General features: G+C 42.0%; 1 protein-coding gene across 13 annotated transcripts in view; it reads left to right on the top strand.

Moving 5' to 3' along the window:
• CALD1 (caldesmon 1) overlaps positions 1 to 24,801 on the top strand; it is a 555,479-nt gene that overhangs the window by 378,529 nt on the left and 152,149 nt on the right. For all 13 annotated transcript variants that reach the window (XM_086921091.1, XM_086921074.1, XM_086921047.1 and 10 more), the window contains one exon: positions 4,747 to 4,893. In XM_086921091.1, the coding sequence (XP_086777217.1) occupies positions 4,747 to 4,893 (147 nt within the window). The remainder of the gene's footprint in view (positions 1 to 4,746; positions 4,894 to 24,801) is intronic.

Genomic DNA, 24,801 nt, shown 5'->3' with positions numbered 1-24,801 from the left:
TAGAACTGTTGACAGGTATGGTCAATGGACGGCAGCCATATTGGGCTGTGACAGAAAGCGGTCATAGTAATGTTCTGCTTTTCTTTTTCTAGGGATCCAGACATCTTTTAAACAGGTATTTCTACCTACACAGACAGGCACTTTTTGATTTCTGTATTAGCTTATGCTGTCACGGGGACAGGTCACAGCAAACTATTCGGATTTTTTTTAAAGCACCACATGGCAGCAAGCTAACAAAGCGAGCCAACCCGACCCTCCTGAATTAGACTTGCCCATTCTCTAGCAAAAGAAGCTTAAAAAATAAGTGAAGCCAAAGTGCATATTTTATAGCACAGTTCTTCAAAATTATGGATTAAAAAGATACGTTTTAAAGGCAGATATAAAGGGCACTAATAAAATGTTTTCCTGTTTCCTATCCTGATACAGTTGATAAGTGGGTCTCGTGCAGCCGCGAACTGTACGTGTGAAGCAAACCTCAGGACGGTTCTCTGTGACCCGGCCTCTCTGGTCCCATGCGCAGCAGCCGCAAGCTAAGCTGACTCCTATGAACACAAACAAGCGGCGCCATCTTGTATGATACAGCACTCCTATGAACACAAACAAGCGGCGCCATCTTGTATGATACAGCACTCCTATGAACACAAACAAGCGGCGCCATCTTGCATGATACAGCAGCAGCAGCACGACAATAACAAGCATAATAAAAGGAAGCTATCGGCAGGTGCAGGGAGCGCTTAGGTATACATTTAATTAGTAAGTTGCTGCTTCGTAACCCCCCACGAGGCGCGGGGAATGGTAGGGGATAGCCTGGGTCAGAAAGGAACTGCCCTCGCATCTCCAAGGGTTTGTCCGTTACTCTGCAGGCCAGTCCAGCCATGTTATGACGTCAAACCCGTTAATCCATCTCTGTAAATGTGCGCATTCATGAGGGAGACAGTGTTCAACTCGGCTTTCATTTTAATATTTAATGCGCAGTATCACTGGTCAGCGCCTGGCACGGCCTGTTATTGAGAGGCGTCTAACAATTCACTCTATAGAGTGAAGGAAGAACGCACAGAGAATTTAAACCTGTGAGGAAGAAACAGCAGCAAATATGTAGAATTTGGCAAATGGATGGATAGGTTGTGATTCGATTAAGTAGGGTTCTGAGTATAATTCCCGAGAAAAAAACACCTGCTATGACGTTATGAAAAATATATTTTTAAGAATCGCTGTACAATATCGTACTGACTTTATCAGGTTCTGTTCAAAGCTTAAATATAAATGTTACATCTGGAATGCATGTTCTAACTCCTTGGAGGATCATTCTAAAATACAACTGTTAATGAGCTTCATAATTACTCGCCTTTCTCTTTAATGCAGCTGTTCTTTCTGGATATACGATAATTAAAAAAACATAATTATATTGTGATAACATAGAATACCGTGTTGCCATATTTTGCAATCCTTGAAATAGCTGTAGGAATTGTGCAATGATGAATGAAGCAGCTTCTTTATCAGTAATAAAGCAATTCTGGGAAACGTTACTTATTTTGTTGGAAAATAATTGACAGGTTGACGACTCAAAATATTTAAAAGTTAACCAATTTTTAGGCAATTTTAGACAACTTTACTCTTTCAAATGCATGTAGTAGTTTCAAGCATTGGTAAACTCCAGTTTTTTTATTTGAAACCTTTGGATGCTTTTTATATACTTCTTTCATTGTAGCATAAAGTTAACTCCACATACTCATGGAGACATGTAAAGCTACTTGGTCTAATCATGATATATATATATGTCTGATCATATATATTATGCCATATTCCCTTCATGGGAAGAAAGAGCTTCAGAAGCCATTGTTGCACAGATCCATCACAGTAATTATATGGCCTGAAGGGTTCGGTTTATCCTGTCATCATTGAACATTCTTTATACTTTTCTTGTGTGATGTGACCAAATGCAAGATTTATATTCATTTTTGCTTATTATATGTTATGCTACCTCTTCCAGTAATAAATGGCATGTTAATAATTGAAATTCCTTCGGTGCTGTATTGCCATTGGTATAGCCTTTTGGCGCTGCCAGCTTCGGGTACCTTCAAGCATTGGTTTCTAGGATTCTGTCACAGACCTGGTCTGTTTCATACGGACTGCTGTCTGATTAGTGTTCAATGTTTGTATGTATATAGTATTTCTATGATAAGAACTTCGCCAAAAGTCAGCAGAGCACTGTACATGGTCAACAACAAGCATAAAGACTTGGTTGTTTGCCGGTGTTTAATGCATTGGGATGTAGTGTTCCCTGTAGAGGTGAGTCTTCAACTCCCCCATAAATTGGAGCAGTGTTGGGGCGGTCTTAATGGATGCAGGAACGTTGTAGCAGATTCTGGATGCAGAGATGGAAAAGTCCTGCTGTCTTGTCTTTTAATTGTTACACTCGTTTGTCTGCAGTCTGATGGTATTCTAGCTGCAGGTACCCCAACATCCACCAAAGATGGGGAGCTTGTTTGCAAGATAAGCAGGGGTTCTGGTCATGATAATTTGTAAATAATGCTGGTGATTTTGAAGATGGTGCTGGCTGGCAAGGGAAACCAATGGCGGTCCATCAGGATGAGGGAGTGATGTGATCTTATTTCTTCAGACCCTGGAGGGGATGTGCTACATCGTGTAGGATGCTCCAAGAAAACAGATTAAGGAGTAAAAGCATATACTACATTGAAAGACCCTAGAATGGCCTTATGCTTTTATGCAGTCACTGGAATTTTGTGCGCAGACATTGGGGTATGAGGCCTTAGTGCCATGTCCTTGGTGCTGACGGGCATTCTGCCGCATGCACTGACTGCACTGCACAATTAACACGTCAGATACAGGTGGTGAACTGCCCTGGCAGGTTTGCAAGAGGTATCAGGGGTACGGAAGAAAAAAAAACGTGGTCATGTGGGGGCCACCTTCATAAAGAACAAGAAGCACAGGGGCAGCAAAAAGACTGCAGGACAAACACTTGCACGAAATATCCACAAATCAAATTAGGGTACATATTAGGAATTTAACGAGGAGAATATCAAGCATAAACCTGTGACACAGACACTTATATAACCATTGAGTTGGGTATAAATAAACTCCTGTTATTCAGTGCCCATAGGTGTGAGCTTGTGGTGTTCAAATACATATAATATTATGTTAACATTTGAATAGCAGATACTAAGATACCACAAATGGAGGCAAGTAAAAAGAAAATGTAGCACAAATGTGGGGAGGCAAATGTATAATAAGCTTTTGGGATTTAGGCAGCAGCATACTGATGTAGCCTCATCTGGAAAGGTACAGTCATTGTGCCATGATAATAATGTGAATGTATGGTCAATGTAGAGGTATACCAAGTTACAATCAATGTGATGCAACAAGTATGCAGTGAAGCACAGTTCTGAGTAATTTGTTTGAGAGGGACAGTAATCAGTATGGTGCAATGTAGCTTCCTGTTTGGACAGGCAGTACTATAAACATGGTACTGTGAGGGGTAATGGAGAAGCAATTTGGGACAGTCTTGGGAAAGTACTTCCTGAACTGCTAGGAAGGAGTGTTTTGGTGGGTTTCTGTCTTTTCAGCAGTATTATACTTGACCACTTTCATTACAGTGTGATTCATACATACAGACAATAAATATTGGTTGCAGAAAATAACCGGCAGATCATTTTTGGTGGACCCTACAACAACACTCTATATAGTCTTGATGTCTGTCTTTGATACTATAATATTCAATTATCTAGGCGAGAGAGAGGACTGGATAGCCAATCCGTATCCCCAGGGTTATTATATGTAATCAAGAGAGGACTGGCCTATTAACATGTGGTACAGGACTCAGGACTGTATGGAGAAGGGAAGGGAACTGTTGCGTTTCCTTATAAAACCCTCACCCACCAACCTAGTTGGTGGCATGCTTTATCATTGGCCCACCCAGTGACACCTAATGTGTCCCGGGTGTGCTTCAACTCCTGCTCCGCTGTAATACAGGTGTTGAAGCACACCCGGAATACATTCGGTGTCACTAGGTGGGCCCGATGATGAAGCATGCCACCAACTAGGTTGGTGGGTGAGGGCTTTTTAAGGAAACGCTACAGTTCCCTTCACTTCTCCATACAGTCCTGAGTCCTGTACCACATGTTAATAGGCCAGCCCTCTCTTGATCACATATTTGATACTATAATAACATTGAAATTGTCCTTAAAACATTTTAATCTTTAGAGTGATAAAAAGCATACCCACACAATTATTAAATTACAAAAAATGATCCTGTCAGTTCATAAGCAAAATATATCTTTGCAGAAATCGACTTAGGCAATTATACACAGAACAACACAGGACATACTTTATGTGCACACACAAGTACCTTTCGCTGTAACACTTGCAGTCACTGTCCTTGTCAGTGCTTGTTTTTGTATGTGTTTATTAAAGGCTGGAATAGGCGTCTCACAGTTTACATTGTGGCCATATTACACCAAGATTGAAAGCAAAGACCTTAACACCTTGGCTCACTGATTCAGAAGACTCTTTCTTGCAAATGACTTGCATGAAAAAAATGTGCATGAGCACATTGGAAAAGAATGTTCTGCAAACTATGACTTCAACAAACAACCATGTCAAATAGCACACGTAATAGTTTTGCTTCAAATGCTTTAGATCACTTTTGATTCTGTGCCAGCTGCGGTATCCGTAGCGTGGATATATTGATATTGATTTATTTCTAAACTTGCGTTTGTTCAATTTCAGATTAACCTATCAAAGGACTGATGATGATGACGAGGAGGCGGCACGAGAGCGGCGTCGCCGTGCTCGTCTGGAAAGACAACGTTTACAAAAAGATGACGACACAGATGGGCATGGTACAGAGAAATCAGAATACAATGCTCAGAACAAGTAAGTATCTAAACAAGTTAGACATGCCTTCAGAATGCTAGTCCTTCTGTGGAGAAAGCCAATGGGTGAATGCATTTTTTTTTGTTTAATTTCAAAGTATTTTAATAATTTTATAAGCAGATACATTAGCATTTCTGTGACAGTGTTAGCCAAACGTAGTTTGTAGAGCAGTGATTACAGGTACTTTGAAATATATGTTTAGCTAAGCCCCTCTGGCTTGACTTGCTGGAAAATTAGGCAAAGGAAGATAGAAAAAAAAAAGAAAACAGAAAAGAAAGGGGTGAAAAGAGGCTACAAGAGAGGTTCTGTAGCAGTGAGCCTATTTGGAGTTATAGTCATGTGATACAGCCACCACCCCAATGGTTAGCTTATGAAACTCTCGAATACGAGAACGATATGTGATTTAGAAAAGAATCACTCAATTACTAAAGGTTCTCCCTGAGTTTGTACCAAAGCATCCAGCGCACTTGAAGAAAGACTCAAAACCAAGTTCCTCTGTACTTATACAGACACCCGCTCACCCCCTTGCTAGTCAACAGACCGTGCATGCAGTTGAGCATAATTCAACAGTTGTCAAGTGCATCATTTGTTGTTTGCCCGCTAACATTTTTTACAGCTGAAAAGCTCCCTCACCATTAACAGCCCTTTCTAACACTCATTTTTACTGATTTGTTTCTCCATGAGATGTAAATTGCTGATATGTTATTTCAGATGTGTAGCTAGCATATTGTTGCATATAAAGTTATTCAATACCCAATGTAAATGTGTGACAACATCTAACCTTATCATTACATATGGCGAACTTTCACTTAGTTTAAATAATTATGTATTATTAGTTCTGAGAAAGGTCTGAAATAAGAAGTCAGTCTCTGTAATGTCTTGCTACATGCTCGATTTTTGAATGGCCCCCAACCAGGTAAACCTATGCTAAAGGGACAAGGTAGATTCCGCCATATATATATATATATATATATATATATATATATATATATATATATATATAACGCTCAAACTTCTCGTCTTTTCCAGAAAAGGCACAGCACTCAAGGAGGGTTAGGGAAATCACGAAGATTTATTAAGGGGAACTGCACAGACGCGTTTCGGCGTGCTGCCTTTGTCAGTGTGTCAATTACAACACAAAATCAGCATGTTAATAAAGTTTTGCCACAATCATGGACATAAACATAGGACTAACCCCTCTAACAACAACATGGGCGCCATATTGGAATATATTTCCAAAGCCATTTTACATGTTTAAAAAGCTCATAACTTCCACTAATAGACTCCGAATTCATGGTTAGAGGGTCTGTAGATTACAAAATGTCACAAGATTTCGACAAAAAATAAAGCAGTGGATCGGCTAATGTCCTATGTTCAAAAATGTCCCATCATGATTATAAAACATTTCAAAGCATACCGAAAATAATACCTTAGTTCATCAATACCGGCATATATTCGAATCAAATTGTTCCGGCATTTGTAAAGTGCAGTAATAATGCATGTCATACACTAGTTCAATTAATATATACAAATTGCTCGAATAGAAATTGCTTGAATAAAAAGATATTCTCGTTCATGAGATCCAATACAGATAGCTATAACCACAGACTTGTATGATACTTTCCCCTAGCCCAACACTAACTCAATAGGTGGGTGGATGCAAATCAGACCTAAAGAAAGACAAAATTCAAAAAACAAAAGAACAAAACACAAAGAACAAGAAACCCCAGAGATCAAATGGGAAATTATTGTTCTATAGGTCAGTACATGTGTATTGAAATACAGTCTTCTCCTATCCCTTGCCCAAGCACAGCTTAAACTCAAAGATTAAGGATTCATTAGTCTCAGGGTTGGTAAATTGATGGTGGATAAACATATAAGTCCAGGTAATCATTACATAGATGGCCTATATGCATAGTTGTTATGATATCATTTCCCAAATGAAACACCATCTCTTCTCCACTATCGAGCCCTCTAGGATATTTAGTGGAGAGATATATTCACTTAATAAACCAAAAGTAACAGGGATGCTATAGTTAGGAAATAGAATTTAAAAAACCCATAGAAATTCACTGAAAAAATCCAAAGGTTACAAGGACTTTATAGATAGGCTAACATTTCACTCGTAGAAAACCAGAGAAATTCAGAAGTTATAGTTAGCTGAGCTAACTATAACTCGGGCCCATGCAATGCACTGCTTATGACCTCTCATATTACATCACTCATGACATGGTCAGTGACACTAGGGGTATATTACTGCACTGTTTAAAGTCATATTTTCGTGGGTAGTTTGCATAAAAACATCCATTTAAGCAGATTTTCTGTTTTTGCAGTGAAGTTGGGCGTTGCAATGATATCGGTAGCTGCAATCACTGTGAATACGTCATGGAATGACAAAATAAATGCAAACATTCAATAGCTACCACCACATTCAAATCTTATAACTGCAAAACAAATTATAACCAACACACTAAACACATTCCTATCAAAACAACTGTATAATAGTACGTACAACTCCCTTAAAATCTCTATAACACAGTGCATAACATTTTCAGTGTAATCTATGACGGCATGCATCACCCTATCGCTAATCACTGTGTAAGTATTTGAGGGAATCTGTGAGACGATACATCAGTCTATCAATGCTTCTGTAACGAAATACGTGACTGCCTTAATACATCTGTGAGTGGGCGCATCAGTGTCACCCTGGGTCTGTGATTGTTTGCGTCATTCTCTCAATCCGTGAGTAGGTGCATGAGTACCTTTATGCATTCGTAAGTAAGTATATGACTGTCTGATTGGATCTGTGAGTGAAAACATGAGTGTCTAAGTGTGGTGGTTTGAATGGCTGAGTAGTGGGTGCATGAGTGTCTGATTGGATCTGTAAGTGAGTGCATGAGTCTCTCAGTGGGTCTATGAGTGGCAGCATGAGTGTTTGAGTGGTTCTTCAGTGGGTCTGTGGGTGTCTAAGTGGTTCCGTCAGTGGGTGCGTGGGTCTTTGAGTGCGACTGTATGTTGGTACTTGAGTCTCTGAGTGTATAACTAAATGGGTGCATAAGTCTCTGAGTGGGTCAATGAGTGGATGCATGAATGTCTGAGTGGATCTGTGAGCGGGTGAATGGGTGTTTCAAAGGGTCTGTGAGGAAGAGCGTAAGTCTCTGAGTGGGTGAGTGAATGGTTGCATGCATGAGTGTCTGAGTGGGTATGTGACTGAAAGGGCTAGTGACTTGGTGGGTCTGTGAGTGGCTGCATGAGTCTTGACTGGGTGAGTGAGTGGGTGCCTGTTTATCTGAGTGAGTTGTTTCTGAGTGTGTGTGTGAGTTTCTGAGTGTATGACTAACTGACTGAGTTCACAAGTCTCTGAGATGGTCTGTGACTAAGAGTGAGAGTGACTGTATGGGTGAATGAGTGGGTGTATGAGTGTCTTAGTAGGTCTGTGAGAATATACGTGTGTGAGTGGGTCTCTGAGTGGGTGTGTGAGTCTCTGAGTGGGTCTGTACATTGGTGCATCACTCTCTGAGTAAGTCTGTAAGTGGGTGCATAAGTACCTCAATGGGTATGTGAATGAGTGCATAAGTATCTGAGTGGGTATGTGACTGGATACGTAAGTGTGTGAGTGGATATGTTAAAGGGTGTATAAGTGTCCGAGTGAGTTTGGGAGTGTTTACATGAGTGTGTGACAGTGACCGGTGACTGTGTACAAATATATATATATATATATATTTTTAAATATGTTTTACAAATATTGGCAATGATTTTGTGATATTTATGATGTCCCAGTGATGGTACACAAGGGGCCGCGCTGGTAGTCATGTGGTCATCACGAATATCGCACGCGATTAAAAAATTCATTTTAGACACATAAATTGTGTCACTAACAGACCCATTTATCAAACATGGGGTCAGAGTATCTCCACCCTGACACTTATGTTAGCTTTCACACAAATTTTCAGCCCTGGGAACCATTTTTGGACGATAAAATTAAGTTACAATTTTTGTTCAGGTTGCCTCCAGCCAATCACAGCATTCCCGTTGGCTCGTGTATTCCACCCTGACCCTTATGTTAGCTTTCACACAAATTTTCAGCCCTGGGAACCATTCTTGGACAATAAAATTCAGCTACAATTTTTGTTCAGGTTGCCTCCAGCCAATCACAGCATTCCCGTTGGCTTGTGTATTCACGATTAATCACGAAACCACTGCAAAATATCCGCGGCAAGAGATCTAGTTATCATTTTTGGCTTAAATTACTCAAAAACTAGTGGACAGATTTGCACCAAATAACAAAAAGCTAGCTTTCTGTACCAAAATCTACCTTTCAGCCAAATTTAGTGTAATTCCATCCAACAGTTCGGGCTGTAGTCGTGTTCAAAATCACTGAGAAATTGCATATTTTGCTGTGAAAACCACAAAGTTTTCCAAATCCCAGTGAGAATAATTTAAAAAAACAAGCACAGTCTCCTGCACTTGTTTAAAGACTAGCCCCCAGTAAGTCAGGTCCCGGGGGCAAGCTTAAATGAAAGAAAAGGAGAGGAGGCGCATGCGCCCCCCCCCCCCACCCTCCAAGAGCAGTGTAAGCCCCAGGGACCACCACCTCCCTGGGGTTTATTTAAAAGCATTATAGGAGAGGGGAAGCGCTGCCCCTCTCATTTTGCCTCTAAAGGCCCCAGGAACCACCATCTCCCCAGGGCATGTTAATATAAAAGATGGGGGGGGCAGCACAGACCCCCCCTACCATGTTTAAATTGCCCCGTGGACCGCTACCTCCCCAGGGCACAAGACATGAAGTAGGGAGGAGGATCGCGCAGCCTCTCTCCCGAGCCATATTTGGACCTGGGGACCACCACCTAACCGGGGCATGGTTTATTTTAAAGAGGGAGAGGGCTGTGCAACCCTCGCTCCCGGGCAGTTTTCAGGCACCAGGGACCACCACCTCCCCAGGGCTGGCTCTGTTCAGTCAAAAGGAGGGGGCCCCCCTCCTGGAGCCATCAATGGAACGTCAGCCCCCGACTCCCAGTCCCCAGAGTTGTCCTCTCATACAGGGACATTATAATTAGGCTCAGATTTCACTTGTACAAAACCAGTGAAATTCAGCAAAGTTACCTGAGGTAACTATATCTTACGCCCCGCAATGCACTGCTTAGGACTTCACATACTACATCACTCATGACATGGTCAATGACATCCCTGGTGACATCACTGATGAGAAAGCAAAAGACACACACATGATTGTATCCCACCCAAGCTGCCAAACCAGGTCCTCCCAGGACCAGAAACAAGCATCCGGGGACCAGTTTCAGGGTATCACCCCTCTCCACGTCTGGGCTTACCAGCATATGGCTGGGTCTAAACTGGAATAGCATGGTGAGCAACCATGGATATTGCCCAGATCTGTGACTGGGGTTGAATGCTTGATTTGTTCAGCATTCCGTCCATCATCTGTTCTTTTTGCATATGTTGCCCTAAGTGGGAAGGGTATACCTGGACGTGGGTCCCATGTTCACTGTGCCAACGGATTCAAGCTAGTCTGGTTGATGAGGGGTGATACCCTGAAACAAGACTCAGGATGCTTGTTTCTGGTCCAGGGAGGACTGGCTTGGCTGTTTGGGCTTGACTGTTCCCATGGGGAGCAGGGTCAAGACTGATTTGCATATGGTTGCATCTAAACTGGAATACAGCGGAGCAGTTATTTAGCGATGCTGAGGTCGTAAACAATCTCTCTAAAGAGAGAAACGAGGGTGAGCCCTTGAATACAAATGATCATAAAGAGATTTTAAAGGCATTAGAAAAGCTGATCAAGAGGGAAACATCCAAATGGTGGGAAAGTAAATCCCTCATCAGATACTTGTAAATGGGAAGAATCCCCAGAGGACTGCGCATATTGATAGGTCCCACGTATGAACATCCTAACCCGGATATGCTGCAGGAGTGGGCAGAGAATAACGCGGGTTCGTCAAAATGTATGTTGGCAATCCGAATCAAATATGCAGACATAGACAGGCAAGCCCTACTTAAAGATATTGATGCACTCTCAGAGCAATTGAGAAAATTGCCAGAACAGGATACCATCATAAAACTTCAAATGGAGATTCAAGAAAGAGTAAAAAAGTATGAACAGACCAATAAGGAGGGATAAACAGAGAGGCAAAATTTGTACATTTTCAAAGTGGTTTGAAAATATCTGGCGTCAAAAGATGGGCACTGGTTCACAAGGCACCACATCACAAACGAATGAGGAATCAGAGTCAGAGATCATCTCAGAAGCGGATACTGATAATGAAGACACATGTCAGATCAGCAGTGTACCCTCATTAGAGGATGAGTTGCGTTTTTTGTGGTGGGACAGAACCACAAATTTAAGACCATTATGGGGGCAAGAAAGAAGAGGGAGGAAGAGGAAAGACCGCAGGTCAAGGAGAGCAAGTCAACAAGAAAAACAAATAATTGATAACAGTATCAGTATAATCAATTTATCTGATTTAACATTAGATGCAGAAGAAACCAAGATTCTGTCACGCGGTCTTTCTTATTGTGCCCCAGAAGATATGGATTATGTGCAAACAAGGATTGAGTGTTTTAAATTTACCTGCGAACTCAGATTGGCTAAATATTTCTCAGTTAGTAGGACTACAGAGGGGTGGAATATTGAGGCAACTGAGGATGTTATTACACTGCCGATTTCTGACATTCGTTTACTAAGGGACCTGGACAGTTTGGAAAGGGAAGGCAGGCAGGGGGTAACTGATGATGCACTACTAAGAGAGCAGGGTTTGAGTATGTATGGAAAACCAAACACACCTTTCAATCCCCGGTCCACATGTCTACCCATTGTTCCTGAAGACACCATAGATTCCTTTACAGACCTAGTTGTCCTTGATCTGAAACAGTTGTATGCTGATAAGCAGGTCAAGAGTCCTATGGAGGCCACAGACATAGGCTAAAGGAATCTAGTGAAAAGGTTACATTCTAGACCAGAGCTAGTAGTTAGACAGGCGGATAAAGGTAGGAACATTGTCCTTTGGCCGCTTGCCATGTATCAAAATGTATCAAAATGAAGCGAGATTATAGCTTAGAGACAGACAGTGTTACAAGAGGGTTGACAGTGATACATTACAGACCACCCCTGTCACTTTCCATTCAAGACTAGAACACTGGGGATTTGTGGGGCTCATTTCTCAAGCAAAGCATAAGTTCTTTAAAGTAGATTCGCCAGTAACACCGGTATGATGCCGCATACCAAAGATGCACAAGAATGTGAGTGTTCCACCAGGCCGTCCGATTATATCGGCAATCGTCTATTTGAAAATGCCTCAAGGTTTTTAGATATTTTTTCAGCAAGATTATGTTAAAGATCTTTCATCTTATACCAGGGACACTGGAGACTTTCTCAAACAGATATATGACATCAATTGGGAGGGGTATACAACGTTTACAACAAAGTTTTTACAACGCACTACCATTACAACGCAGGCATTACCACGCATACCATTACAACGCATTGCGCTGGGGGGCGCTCTAGGATAGGGAATACGTTTAATTTTCTATCCAACACCTTCCCTAGTGTCCACGGGGACTGGAGTTGGAATAGAAAATTATACTTGTAACGGTATTCGTTGTAAATACGGCGTTGTAAAGGTATGCGTGGTAAAAGTATGCGTTGTAACGTCATCCATCCATTGGGAGGAGAATGTTATTATGATCATATTAGATGTCTCCTCCCTCCACATCAGCATCTCACATGTGGATGGTATAAGGGCAGTGCAATACTATTTGAGCATGTTACCAGTAACCCTGTCAGAGACACTAAGATGCTGGTGAATATGTTAAGTTGGTGTCTTAAGAACAACATTTTTCTTTTTGGTAAGGACCTGTATCAACAGGTAAGGGGGACTGCGATGGGTACCTGGTTCGTCCCCAGCTATGCTAATTAGCATATGGGGTGGTGGGAGGAGCAGGTGCTGGCTGTGCAGTTCGCCAGAGAAATGTCAGAGAACGTGGTCCCATGGACCTGCTACATTGATGACCTTTTCATCATTTGGCGAGGTGATATTCCATCACCAGAGGCATTCATTGAAAGGATCAACAACAATGACCTTAATTTACATTTTACATCTCACCTTAACAAAGAGGAGGTCCAGTTTTTAGAACTCACAGTATTCATACAAAATGGAAGGATAAACAGCAAAACATTTCGAAAGAGCACTGGTGGCAACACAATACTGCATGCATGCAGTTTCCACACTCCCAAATTGGTTAACAACATCCCTTATGCTGAGAATTTGAGAATGAGAAGGAACTACAACTGTACAGATAAATTGCCTCAAGCACAAGAGAAGCTAAATGAACGATTTGAGCAGCGGGGGTACAGCAAGTCAGTACTGAAAACAGCTAGAGAAAAGGCAAATTCGAAGCCAAGGGAACAGTTGATATTTATCAATTCAGTGAAAAAGAGGGAGTCCCGGGACTCAGTAGGCCCAAAGTTTAGATTCATTACAGGATATAGCAGGCAGCTGCATAACATCAGAGCCATAATAAAGAAACATTGGCATGTATTGCGAGGTGATGCCTTTCTGAGACAGAATCTAGGCAATGGTCCCCTAATAACCTTTCATAAGGCTAGATCTTTGTGACAGGCATTAGTAACAAACAGCCCAGGGATCCCGCAACAAACCTCTTGGCTCAACGAAAGCAGGGGTTTCAGGAGATGCCACAAGTGTAAGGCCTGTAAGTTTGGAGAGAATACCACGGAAGTGCCTTTATCTTTCACGGACAGGAAGTGGAAAATAATGAAACCTCTGAACTGCAAGAGCCAATTTGTGGTTTATGCCCTCAGGTGCAGTTGCTTTAAGGAAGTTGAATATGACAGCTCCTGATCACAAGGAGTACAAACAACACTTTAGAGACTTTTTTAACTAAAAAGTCGCCGTGGTCTTCATCTTTTGCCCTCTGCTGCAACAAAATAGTAACGAGTGCCTCTTTTGGTTTGTAGGTGAATAAAAGTACACCATGTGTTTCGGTTGTAAGTATTATGTCCATTACACATTCTGGTGTGGTGGCGTTGAAATGGTGATTCAGTTGGTCCTTCTGACTTACATTGGATTGGCCCTGATTTTGTATTACTACAGGGAATAGTTATCTCCCGACTAATCTGCAGGATTTATTCAAGCAGTTTGTGAGTATGGTGCCCACATTAGCTGTCATTTAACATACTCGATGTAGTTAGACGTCATAGTCTAATAGCATGTTGGTTTTTGGTTTCTAGACTGTGGGAAGATCTTTGCTCAGTAAAGCCTTGCAATCACCGGCTGGTGGTTCTTGGTAAGACTTTATAAATGTTTTGTTTGAAGTATTTGGAGCACTTTTGTGATGGATTAGGTACACGTTAAGTTACACTAGGGTAGCATGTCTCTGTTTGGTTTTGTTTGAAGTATTTTGAGCACTTTGGTGATGGATTAGGAACACGTTAAGTTACACTACGGTAGCATGTGTCTATTTGGTTTTCCTTTGGGTGATGAGACGATACCTGGTATGCAAGGAGTTTTTATATGTATTTATACTTATATTTATTTGTAGATATAATTGTGCAACTGGTCCTGAGGATGGTCCTATGGAATTAATTAACCGAAGGAGGACTGAAACGTCGAAGCTTAACACCGTCTTGCTTATATTGATATAATTTCTTATGTCAAAGAAGAATGTATTATAATGAGAAGTTCTCTCGTACATGGTATTTTGTTTGAGCCATGTGTATAGCATGAGGTGTTATATACTACGGAAAACTATCAACTGCTGTAGTAGTTTTGATGCCGAGCTTAAATTTTGATGAAAAAATATTCTAACAAATCAAGTTGTTGGAAATAAAAAACAGTAAGAAACTGTATCTACCTTGCCTCTGATGAATGATTGATCACTTACAGTGACAGTACTAATTAATGAAGAAATGTGTAAACAATTCCTTTGAGGACAAATGTAAATCTGTTATTGATTATACCCAGTCCTCACGGGATTATTGGGTGGCTCTGTCTTTTTTGAATATTAAATTATACATCGGCAGCATAATTTTACCAGTCCACCAACGAATCCTACAACACATCAGGCCCATAAACAATAGAGATCAAACATACCAGTTTGCCAGGCACTTTGGGAAATTCCATGACAACAAGGTAAAGGATCTGGTATATTTTGTGTTAGACCAGGTTCCCCAAAGGTTGAGAGGAGGCAACAGGGAAACATGCATGAGGCAGTTGGAGTCGAGGTACATCTTACGCTTCAACAGTAAGATCCCCAATGGCCATAACACTGAGGAAGATTTACACATCCATTTGTAAAAAAGAGAAGATAAACAATGCATTTATGGTCAGTGCTCTGGAATTATACATCAGTAAGAGATATTTAGGTCAATGGATTTTAATTCACTGCATTTATTAACATCACAGAACTTTTATCAACACGGCTTTAAAATCATTTGCACAGCACTTTCATTTTATTTTAATTACAAAGTGCCCATTGTATTGGACATTAGAGGGGTCAGGAAAAGGACACTTGCCCATAAAGTAAGAGCATACAGAGGAATGATGAATTATGTATAATTTGGATACATTTCGAGGGTAAATGTACTCATAAATCTTATTTGTTGAGCCTTCAATGTCAATAAGTTCACGTTGGCAGAACATCACAGTAATGTGATATTTGCACAAGGCACAGGTCACTTTAGTTAATGATTTTTTATTTATTTATTTTTAGGCACAGAACTTCACACTCTAAAAAGTTATATAAAGTGTTTGGCCCGGGATCCGGTTTTGACATATAGATGGCGTTGGGCATTTACCCAGGATTTGGTACATTTTGGATGTACCATATGAAATTCAAATGACATTTTAATCGATAATGTTAATGTACTTAAAAACAATTGACGGCGTTTTATACATTTTAACACACATATATTTATATCTTTTTATATTTTATATAATTACGTATGTATATTTCTACAAGTGTTGAAGTAGCCATAGTATTATTAAGAACAATATGGCATTCAAAATCGAACGCTCATTTGCACAAAGCATAGGTAAACTCTTTCCTGTGTTTTAAGATGCACATGTCTCTTTAATTTCTTAATGGTGTACTGTCACTTTAACAATTTGTTGAAACTGTGTTAAATGTATAAAATTTACAAATAATGGCTGCAACTTTACGTTTGACAAAGTTACCTGGTTGTGTGTGGTTGAATAAGCACAACCAGTACGCTCGGGCAAGCAAGCCCGAGCGTGCTCGAGTCTGTTTCTGATGTTGGAGCAGGAAGTTGAAACAAAACTTGCCTTGTTGTAAGGACGAACACCGCAGCAGAGTGGTTTGTAAGGACCATTTATTCCATAAAACCATCAGTTCACACTCTGATAATATCTTTCTCTTGGCGCGTTTCGGGGCTGGCAAAGCTCCTTATTCATAGGCTGACGAACTGGAAATGCGCTGAAATGCTCATTCTGGCGCCATTACCGCATACAGCTTATTTGAATAATCCCAAATGGGCCTTTCGAGTGAATCAAATATCAGGCATGCTGGTACATGTAGTTTTTTGGTCCTCAAGCACAGCCTCCTCCCCAGTGGGATCTGCGCGATTTCACAGTCTTTTTTTAAAATTAATAACCGCAGTGGGCCTCCAAGTGTTGGTTACAGTTAATTCTCACCTCTGCTACGCCATAAGGTTTAGACAATTCCAAGTCCCTTGGGACTCTGCTCAGTCCCATCAAACTTGCCCTGTTGTAAGGACACACACCGCAGCAGAGTGGTTTATAAAGACCATTTATCCCATAAAACATGTAGTTCACACTCCGATAATATCTTTCTCCTGATGCGTTTCGGGGCTGGCGAAGCTCCTTATTCATAGGGTGGATAACTGGATATGCGCTGAAATGCTCAACCTGGCACCATTACAGAATGCTGCTTATTAAAATAATTCCCAGTAGGTCTTTCGAGTGAATCAGAATATCTGGCATGCTGGTACCTTTAGTTTTTTGATCCTCGAACACAGTTTGCTCCTCAGAGCGATCTGCACGATTTCACATTCTTTTTTGAAAATTAATAACCGCAGTGGGCCTCCGAGTGTTGGTTACCAGTAATTCTGACCTCTGCTGCACCATAAGGTTCAGACAATTCCAAGCCTCTTGGGCCCCTGCACTGTTCTTGCGGTGGTTCGTCCTCTACGGCCAGACAGCCACAATCAATCCCATCAAACTTGCCCTGTTCTAAGGACACACACAGCAGCAGAGTGGTTTATAAAGACCATTTCTTCCTTCAAACCGGCAGTTCACACTCCGATAATATCTTTATCCTGATGCGTTTCGGGGCTGGCAGAGATCCTTATTCATAGGATGACAAATTGGAAATGCGCTGAAATAACCAATCTGGCATCATTGCCACATGCTGCTTATGTAAATAATCCCCAGTGGGCCTTTCGAGTGAATCAGCATATCAGGCATGCTGGTACCAGTACTTTTTTGGTTCTTGAGCGCAGCTTCTTCCCCAGTGGGATCTTCAAAGAAAGCTTATCGTTCTCTTCAGGAGCTGGATTCCATGTGCTTCGGATGTCGGCGAAGGACTAATAACCTTTCTTTGAAGCCCTGCACACTCGCTTCTAACCGGTTATCATAACGGGGACCTTCAAGCTAATTTTGACCAAGTCGTACGCTCACGGATTGATAAAGCTATTTTTAATTTTCCTGTGATACCTTGCATGGAAAAGGGCGTTTTTGTGGCATTCTTGGCATACTGATGTCGCTTGAAGGTCATTGCGTATATGGACTCGTAGAGTTATTTAAGCACTACTGAGCAACCTCGATCAGGAACAAGTGTAACTTGGTGGACCCTACAACACACAGATATATCTTTTGAGCCTTGAGAAAGTCACTCATCGACGAAACACGTGTCGGCTGTTTATCTACTACAACTACGTGTCAACGTTTCAGAGAACTATTGTATACCTTCTTATGTTCTTGCCATATGGATTGATTTGACTTATGATGTAATAACGTAATTAAATACATTACTGACCTCTGATGGTTAGTTGTTACTTTTTGTGGTGCAGTGCTCTGTTTTCGCATTATTTACAAAGCCATTATATGTCTCTCTCTCTGACAGACACTGTATTTTGCAATTAGTACTTCTCTGTCTGTTATCCTGGCTTCAACATTTTCTGGATAACAAAATAAACAGAAAATATAATTTGGAACATTACTGGCACAATAACACATTTTATATATCATTGTATGATACATTTTATTAAATTCATAAGATATAATATTCTTTGATGAAGATAAAGGTTTCATGTCTTTACTCATTTAGCATTTAGTTTAAGAGAGCATTCGAATCATGGTCTGTCACTCAGGGCAGAATATCTTTGGAAAGGTCAGAATCTCCTCTTTCCGGAGATGATGTAAATTTGCTCCATGTGTACATGCCACGACAGAGCCCATTATGAGGCAACCCAACTCTGCTGAAAAATAATTATGGATACCTGTATATTCAGGTATATTCACATTAGATTGTCATTTAAGCATTGTACATTACTTTCACCCAAAACCCATTCCATTCCGAGCATCAGTAAAATATACTTCTTCAATAAGGAATGTGCACGTTTTGTGAATGGCTTGATTGTATCCAACACTATGTGCTGCTGACTTGTAGCCTTTCCTGAAAGAAGCATGTGATCTCATACTTTCTTGATTACTGAGTTGTACATTTTCCCACTGAGAGTGATGGAAATTAAAGGTTACCTTTGTTTCGATTGTAGTAAAGATCCATTTCTTTAGGGATTGATCAGATGTCTCAAATATGAGGAGCAGGTCGGAACAAGCCTGCCATTTGTAATATTTCTACGCTAATTCCCTCAACACAGCTACAGATTTTCTTATCTCCTTTCTTTCCTTTCTATAATCACATTTTCAAGTGTTTTGTTACCGGTTCCACTGTGTTATCCCACCTTAACAAAGTAACTCATAGCTCATGTAATGCTGCTCCAGCATGTCTCTCATCTCGACGCAGAGATTAATTTTAACCCACAAAGATGATAATCCTCATACCAAAACTAACATTTCTGCCACTCTAGCTCGACGCGTCCTTTATCTACACTCAGACTCTCAGGGTTTTAAGTAGGTCGGGTCTTGCCGGTGCTGAGAACTGCCAGTACTTAAAAGCAGGTGTCAAGAACCAGTCCTTATCGGGCTCTCCATTTCTGCCCTCACCCTCAGGTTTGGAAAGAATATCTTTCTTCTGCAGTAGTACCACTGTTCAAAGACTTTGAAGTAACTTCAAAGAGATTCGTATTAATTCTTTCACAGTCTCATAATTTCAGAACTGACGCATTTTCAATATTATATACAACAAAGCCACAGTCAATGCTTATTTATTATATGCAACAACAACCATTGACAAAGCTATTAGCCCTGGCTTGTTGTAGGTGTAATGTTATTTGTTGTATTACGTATCTGGATGCAATGACAGAAGCAGAAAAATAACAGTGGGGTGGCACAGATTTTTAGTCTGTCTTTTTAAGCCAAACCCTAAATTACATCAGCCACACCCCTTTGAGAGACAAACCCCCCCCCCCCCCGTTTTGTCATCCTACTTAAAGCCCTGCCGCCTCCCTTCACCGTTTCTTTAAGTTGTGAGGAAGTCTAAAGCAGAGATGAGAGAGATGGATGTGTCATAAGTTATCACAATTCCTATAATGCCCCCAAAAAAACTGCAAAGCCAACAGGTATGGTATTAGTGACAAGCTGGGTAGGGTTAAATTCTTTTTCGTTTCTATTACCAGCGTCTAACGCAAGAAAAAAACATGCTGCTTCCTAAACATGATGGCCATGTGTTTGCAACTTGTAAATGAAAAAATCCCCATCACGTGTATTTGAAAAAGACAAGTAAGATGATTCCTGAACAAGCTGTATTTACAGTAGGTATACTAATCTTTCTAGCATCAATCCATATCACTGGAAACTATTATTCTTATTGGCTGTATTGAAAGGTAATATTAACTTTTAGTTAATGGAACCCGAACATTTAGTTTATATAGACAAGGAAGATATTAATAGAAAATTGCATCTGCAAAGTATATTACTGGTCCACCAACACAGTCATTGAAGTGCACTTCATTTTAGGCAGGTGTGAACAAGTGTACAGGTAAAATGCCATCACTTATCATGAAGGAGTACCATTGATTGATGTGGGCTGACCCATTGCCACATTCTGTATGCTCTGGTAGGCAGAAGCAAGATGTGAATGGCAGTTGAACAGATCAGTGAATGAAGAGGGTTTTATACCCAAAGACCTTCTATGCAAGTATAGGCATACATTTTGCATTTTATATGTGTGATTCCTTTACTACTACGTGTTTCGGGTGATACAGCTTAAGCTATCTCAATGCCAGACCTATAAATGAATAGTGGATATGTGGATGAAAACAGAAGGATTTTGGAACATTAATTTTTCATGCCATTTTTTATACCAAGCATATGCCATGATTCTTGACCTTGAGTTCATATTTTGTAGGGCATGTACGAATAGTTTAATAATAACGGCTGCTGTTGGATTTAATGTTGCATGACCTGAATGTTTTTGTTATCTAGACTAAATGCACTGTGAGTGGGTCCTGGACTATGGTCCTTGGCCCATATAAAACTTGCAGTGGATGACTGTCGATGAACAATGTCAATCTTTCTGGTTTTGCGTTCCCTGGCAACAAGCTGAAGTGAATCGACAGGCTGAATGATGTGGACTAAGACTGAGAGAGGTGTATGCCAATTTGTGATTGGCCAAACAGTTCTAAATATCCAAACTCAATTAACTTTGGCAGACAGCTAAAGTTGTCTATACTTAAACATCAAAAGGAAATTTATATTACCTAGTGGCGGTCACCACCAGGTAGTTATATTTAGGTCTGCTTTTCCATAGTAATAGCATTTTTGGTTTGCTAATAACTTTGGCCCAGTTGAAAATATTCACAAAACCTTTTACAAAAAAAGGTTTTCAACCTCAGCTCTGGGGTGATCCGTCAAGCAGGTGGAGAGAAGCAAATGGGATCCCAAATCGTGAAATTCCCATGCATTTCCCATAGACTTATTTAGACAAACCTACAGCAAAAACTACTAAACGGAATTACACCAAATTTGTCAGGAATCTAGATCTTGGTACACATATTGTTTTTTTGTTATTTGGTGTACATCCTTGTAATAGTTTTTGAGAAATTGAGGGACAGAGTAAAGCTAGACGATAAGGTCCACAAGAGTCTTGGGAGACTCTCACAGAAGCGCCAGTTTAAAAATAGCGTTCTGATTGGCAGAGAGAGCTTTATTTCCCTTGGGCATCCTTGATCGCCTGGGAGTCAGACTCTCTGATTGGCTGCCATCAACATGAGAAAATGTTTGCTGGCAGCCATTACAGGACCCAGGTACTTAGTCCCCTGTCCTGAACTTTAAAAGAAAATAGTATAAGGGGCAGGGTAGGGATACCCTGACCCCTAGCCCCCAAAATGGCGGGCTGCATTTAATAAACCTATGCCCCTGGGAGCTCACCATTGAGGCTGTGTTCATAAAAGGGAGGGGGGCATGGGCTGCCCCCCTCCCCATGTGTTCAGAGACCCCAGGGAGCCCACCCATGGGGCTGATAGCTTATATGGGGATGGGGGCTACACAGTCATCTTCCTGAGCCTACAGAGCCCCTGGGGAGCCCACCTCACAGTTTGAAATTACTTTATTTGGGGAGTAGGGTTGTGGGGGGCCCCCGGCCCCTCCCTGAGCTTCAAAAGGTCCATAGCGAGCCCATCTAAGCCCGAAATGAAATAAACAGAGGAGGGGGCCGTGCAGCCCCTCAACCCGAGCCTCATAAGATATTGCTCCCGCCCAGGGGGAGCAGCATTAGGAACTGCTCCCTGTATGCGTGGAGTCATCTGGGGCTGCAAAGTCCTTGGGCTCTCCCTGGGTACCCCAATAAGAGTATGGTGGGGGCCCAGGATGTGCACCAAGGCACCCATCTTTAAGTTTGAGAGCCCTGGGTGATTTGGTCCCTGGAGCCAAAATCGGCCTGGCGAGCGGGGGCCAGATGTCCCCCTCAATCACCCCGGGGAATAGGGTCCCTGAGACTGATATCGGCCTGGGGCGTGAGGCCATGTGTAACATCCCCCTGATAATGAGGCCGGGTCCCAGGTGAGGTCAATGTAGCTGATAATTGCTCCGCGGTGGGGCTTAAAAAGACACTACCCTGAGGGGTGGGTTCCCCAGTACACAAAGAGGCTCAAGGAGGGGGTGCTGCATGCCCCCTCCCCCTGAAAATTATGACGGGCCCCGAGGGACAGGGGTCCCAAGGGCTGATAATTGCTCACGGTCCCCCTCTCCTTAAAAAAATATACTTCCCTGGGGGAATGGAGTCCCAAGGGTCTGAAGAGGCTTGAGGAGGGATGGGAGGCCGCATGGTCCCCACCCCTTTATTTAAATAACTGGCTAAGGGAATGGGAACCCTGGGGCTGATAGTGGCTCGGGCCACATGGCACTTAGTAATATTTCTACTTAAAATGTTGAAAAAACATATCTCCGGGTGCTCTTATTGGATTTTTGACATTTCTGTGTCATTTTGTTTATCAAATTTTACTGTAATTCATTTGAATTAATTTTGGGGGTTTTATGTCTGCACTGTGCCACAGTTACCAGGGGGGTGAACTCAGAATTATTAAGTGACTTTATTCGTTCACCCTGACAAGGATTATTCCTTGAGGTAGCTAATTATCCCCCTCAACTGATAACCCAATTTCTCACAATTAACATTCCTTTCTTATGTTATAACTAGCAGCCCGTCCCGACGTTGTCCTGGTATGAATTGCTGCCGGCCAGTAGTATATTGTTTGCAGGATTTCGTTTTGATAGCATTTCTTATCTGTGACAGGCCTGTGAAACGCTCCGATTCACAGTGCACTGCTGATGCACTTAAGAGTGCACTTTCAGTAGTGTGTGAACTCGAGTTTCCCTACTTTATTTTTCCTTGCAATATTATATAGTGCGAACTCGACAACATGGCATGAGCACAATTTACATTACAGAAGAACACATTCACTTGTGGTAGGTACAGGGAGACAAAGCGATTTGCCTGGAATCACAGGATGTTGAACTGATGCCGAGATTCGAACGTAGCTCTCAGGCTCTAAAGTTCGCAATTCTAGAACTTGTGGCGGGAGGTGTGTCTAAAAGTGTATGTCAGTGCTGGCCATCAATGAGAGAGACCTGTGCATTTTTCAAATGGGTGGTGAAAAAATATGAGTATGCTGCTGGAGAATTGGACCGCCGTGCCACCAATGTACTTACCGGGGGAGCGTAAACACCCATTATTCCGCAACTTTCTTTCCGCATACTTTCATTACGAAAGTACCATGACTCCGCAATGCCATTATAACGCTTGGCATTACATTTTATATGCTTTTACCGCGCATACATTTACAACGAAATTCGTTGTAAATGCATGAATGGTAAAAGCCTGTTTTTTAAAAATAATGTTTGGATACGGTAAGTATGGGTATAGGGTTATATGTTTTGGGGTACTGAGGTATATGTTTTGGGGTGTTTGTGTATTTTCAAGGGTTCAGATATAGTTTTAGGTTATGGAGTACAGGGGTAGTTTTAGGGTTTAGGGATAGGTATGGGTTTTGGGGTACAGGGGTATTTTTAGGGTTCAGGGCTAGGTTTGGTTTTTGGGGTATGGGGTATTTTTAGAGTTCAGGGGTAGGTTTGGGTTTTGGGGTACAGGGGTATTTTAAGGGTTCAGGGCTAGGTTTGGGTTTTGGGGTACAAGGGTATTTTAGGGTTCAGGGGTAGGTTTGGGATTTGGGGTACAGGGTTATTTTTAGGGTTCAGGTGTAGGTTTGGGTTTTGGGGTACAGGGGTACTTTTAGGGTTCAGGGGTAGGTTTGGGTTTTGGGGTACAGTGGTATTTTTAGGGTTCAGGGCTAGATTTGGGTTTTGGGGTACAGGGGTATTTTTAGGGTTCAGGGGTAGGTTTGGGTTTTGAGGTACAGGGGTATTTATAGGGTTCAGGGCTAGGTTTAGGTTTTGGGATACAGGGGTATTTTTAGGGTTTAGGGATAGGTTTGGGTTTTGGGGTACAGGGTATATTTATAGGGTTAAGAAGGGTTAGTTTTTAAAGGTGTTGGGGTATTTTAAGGAGTAAGGGGGTAATGATTATGGGGTGCAGGGGTATTTAAAGGGAGCAGGGTGGGATTAGCACATGATATGAGACATGGCATGAAGGGCGGAACGTAAATCGCCCCCAGCGTTTGTCACGCCCCCAACACACACCCGCAGCACAGCGCAGACACGCCCACAAGGGACTACTTTGCTGGCACGGTTCTTTTACCTTTTAAATGTATATGGTGAGCGTCTGCATAGCCTATGTCCTTCTGCTGCAACTGCCCTTTTCAACGCTGTATTGGGTGTTGTGATTGGTGCTGTGGTTCCTGAGATTACCCGCCTCAAAGGTTTGGGCTCTCTCTTTATATTATTACTAGCAGCCCGCCCCAGCGCTGCCCGGGGCAGAAGGGGGCTGGGGGCAGTATTTCAGGCTTGTGTGCACTACCGCACCGGCCCCCGCCTGCCACGACATTGTCTGTGTCCCAGACAATGTCGTGGCTGCCGGGGGCCGGGGCTGGAGTGCATGCAAGCCTGAAATGCTGCCTCCAGGCCCTGAGCCTTACTGCAGTTGTTCCAGGCCAACCTCCCACACCGGCTCCCTCCCGTCCCATGTCCCAGAGCCTTACCTGAGCTGCCGCTCCTCCCCGAGCTTCTCACTTCACCGCCGCTCCTCCTCGTCATCACGTACGTTGCGGCCAGTGCTACATCGTGGCCGTCAACGTCGCGGCCGGCGCTACTTTCAGGGCAC

This window comes from Lissotriton vulgaris, chromosome 1_1, assembly GCF_964263255.1.
Source record: "Lissotriton vulgaris chromosome 1_1, aLisVul1.2, whole genome shotgun sequence".
Taxonomy (NCBI): domain Eukaryota; kingdom Metazoa; phylum Chordata; class Amphibia; order Caudata; family Salamandridae; genus Lissotriton; species Lissotriton vulgaris.
Note: the sequence above shows the minus strand (reverse complement) of the source record. Positions and strands in the feature narration are given on the sequence as shown.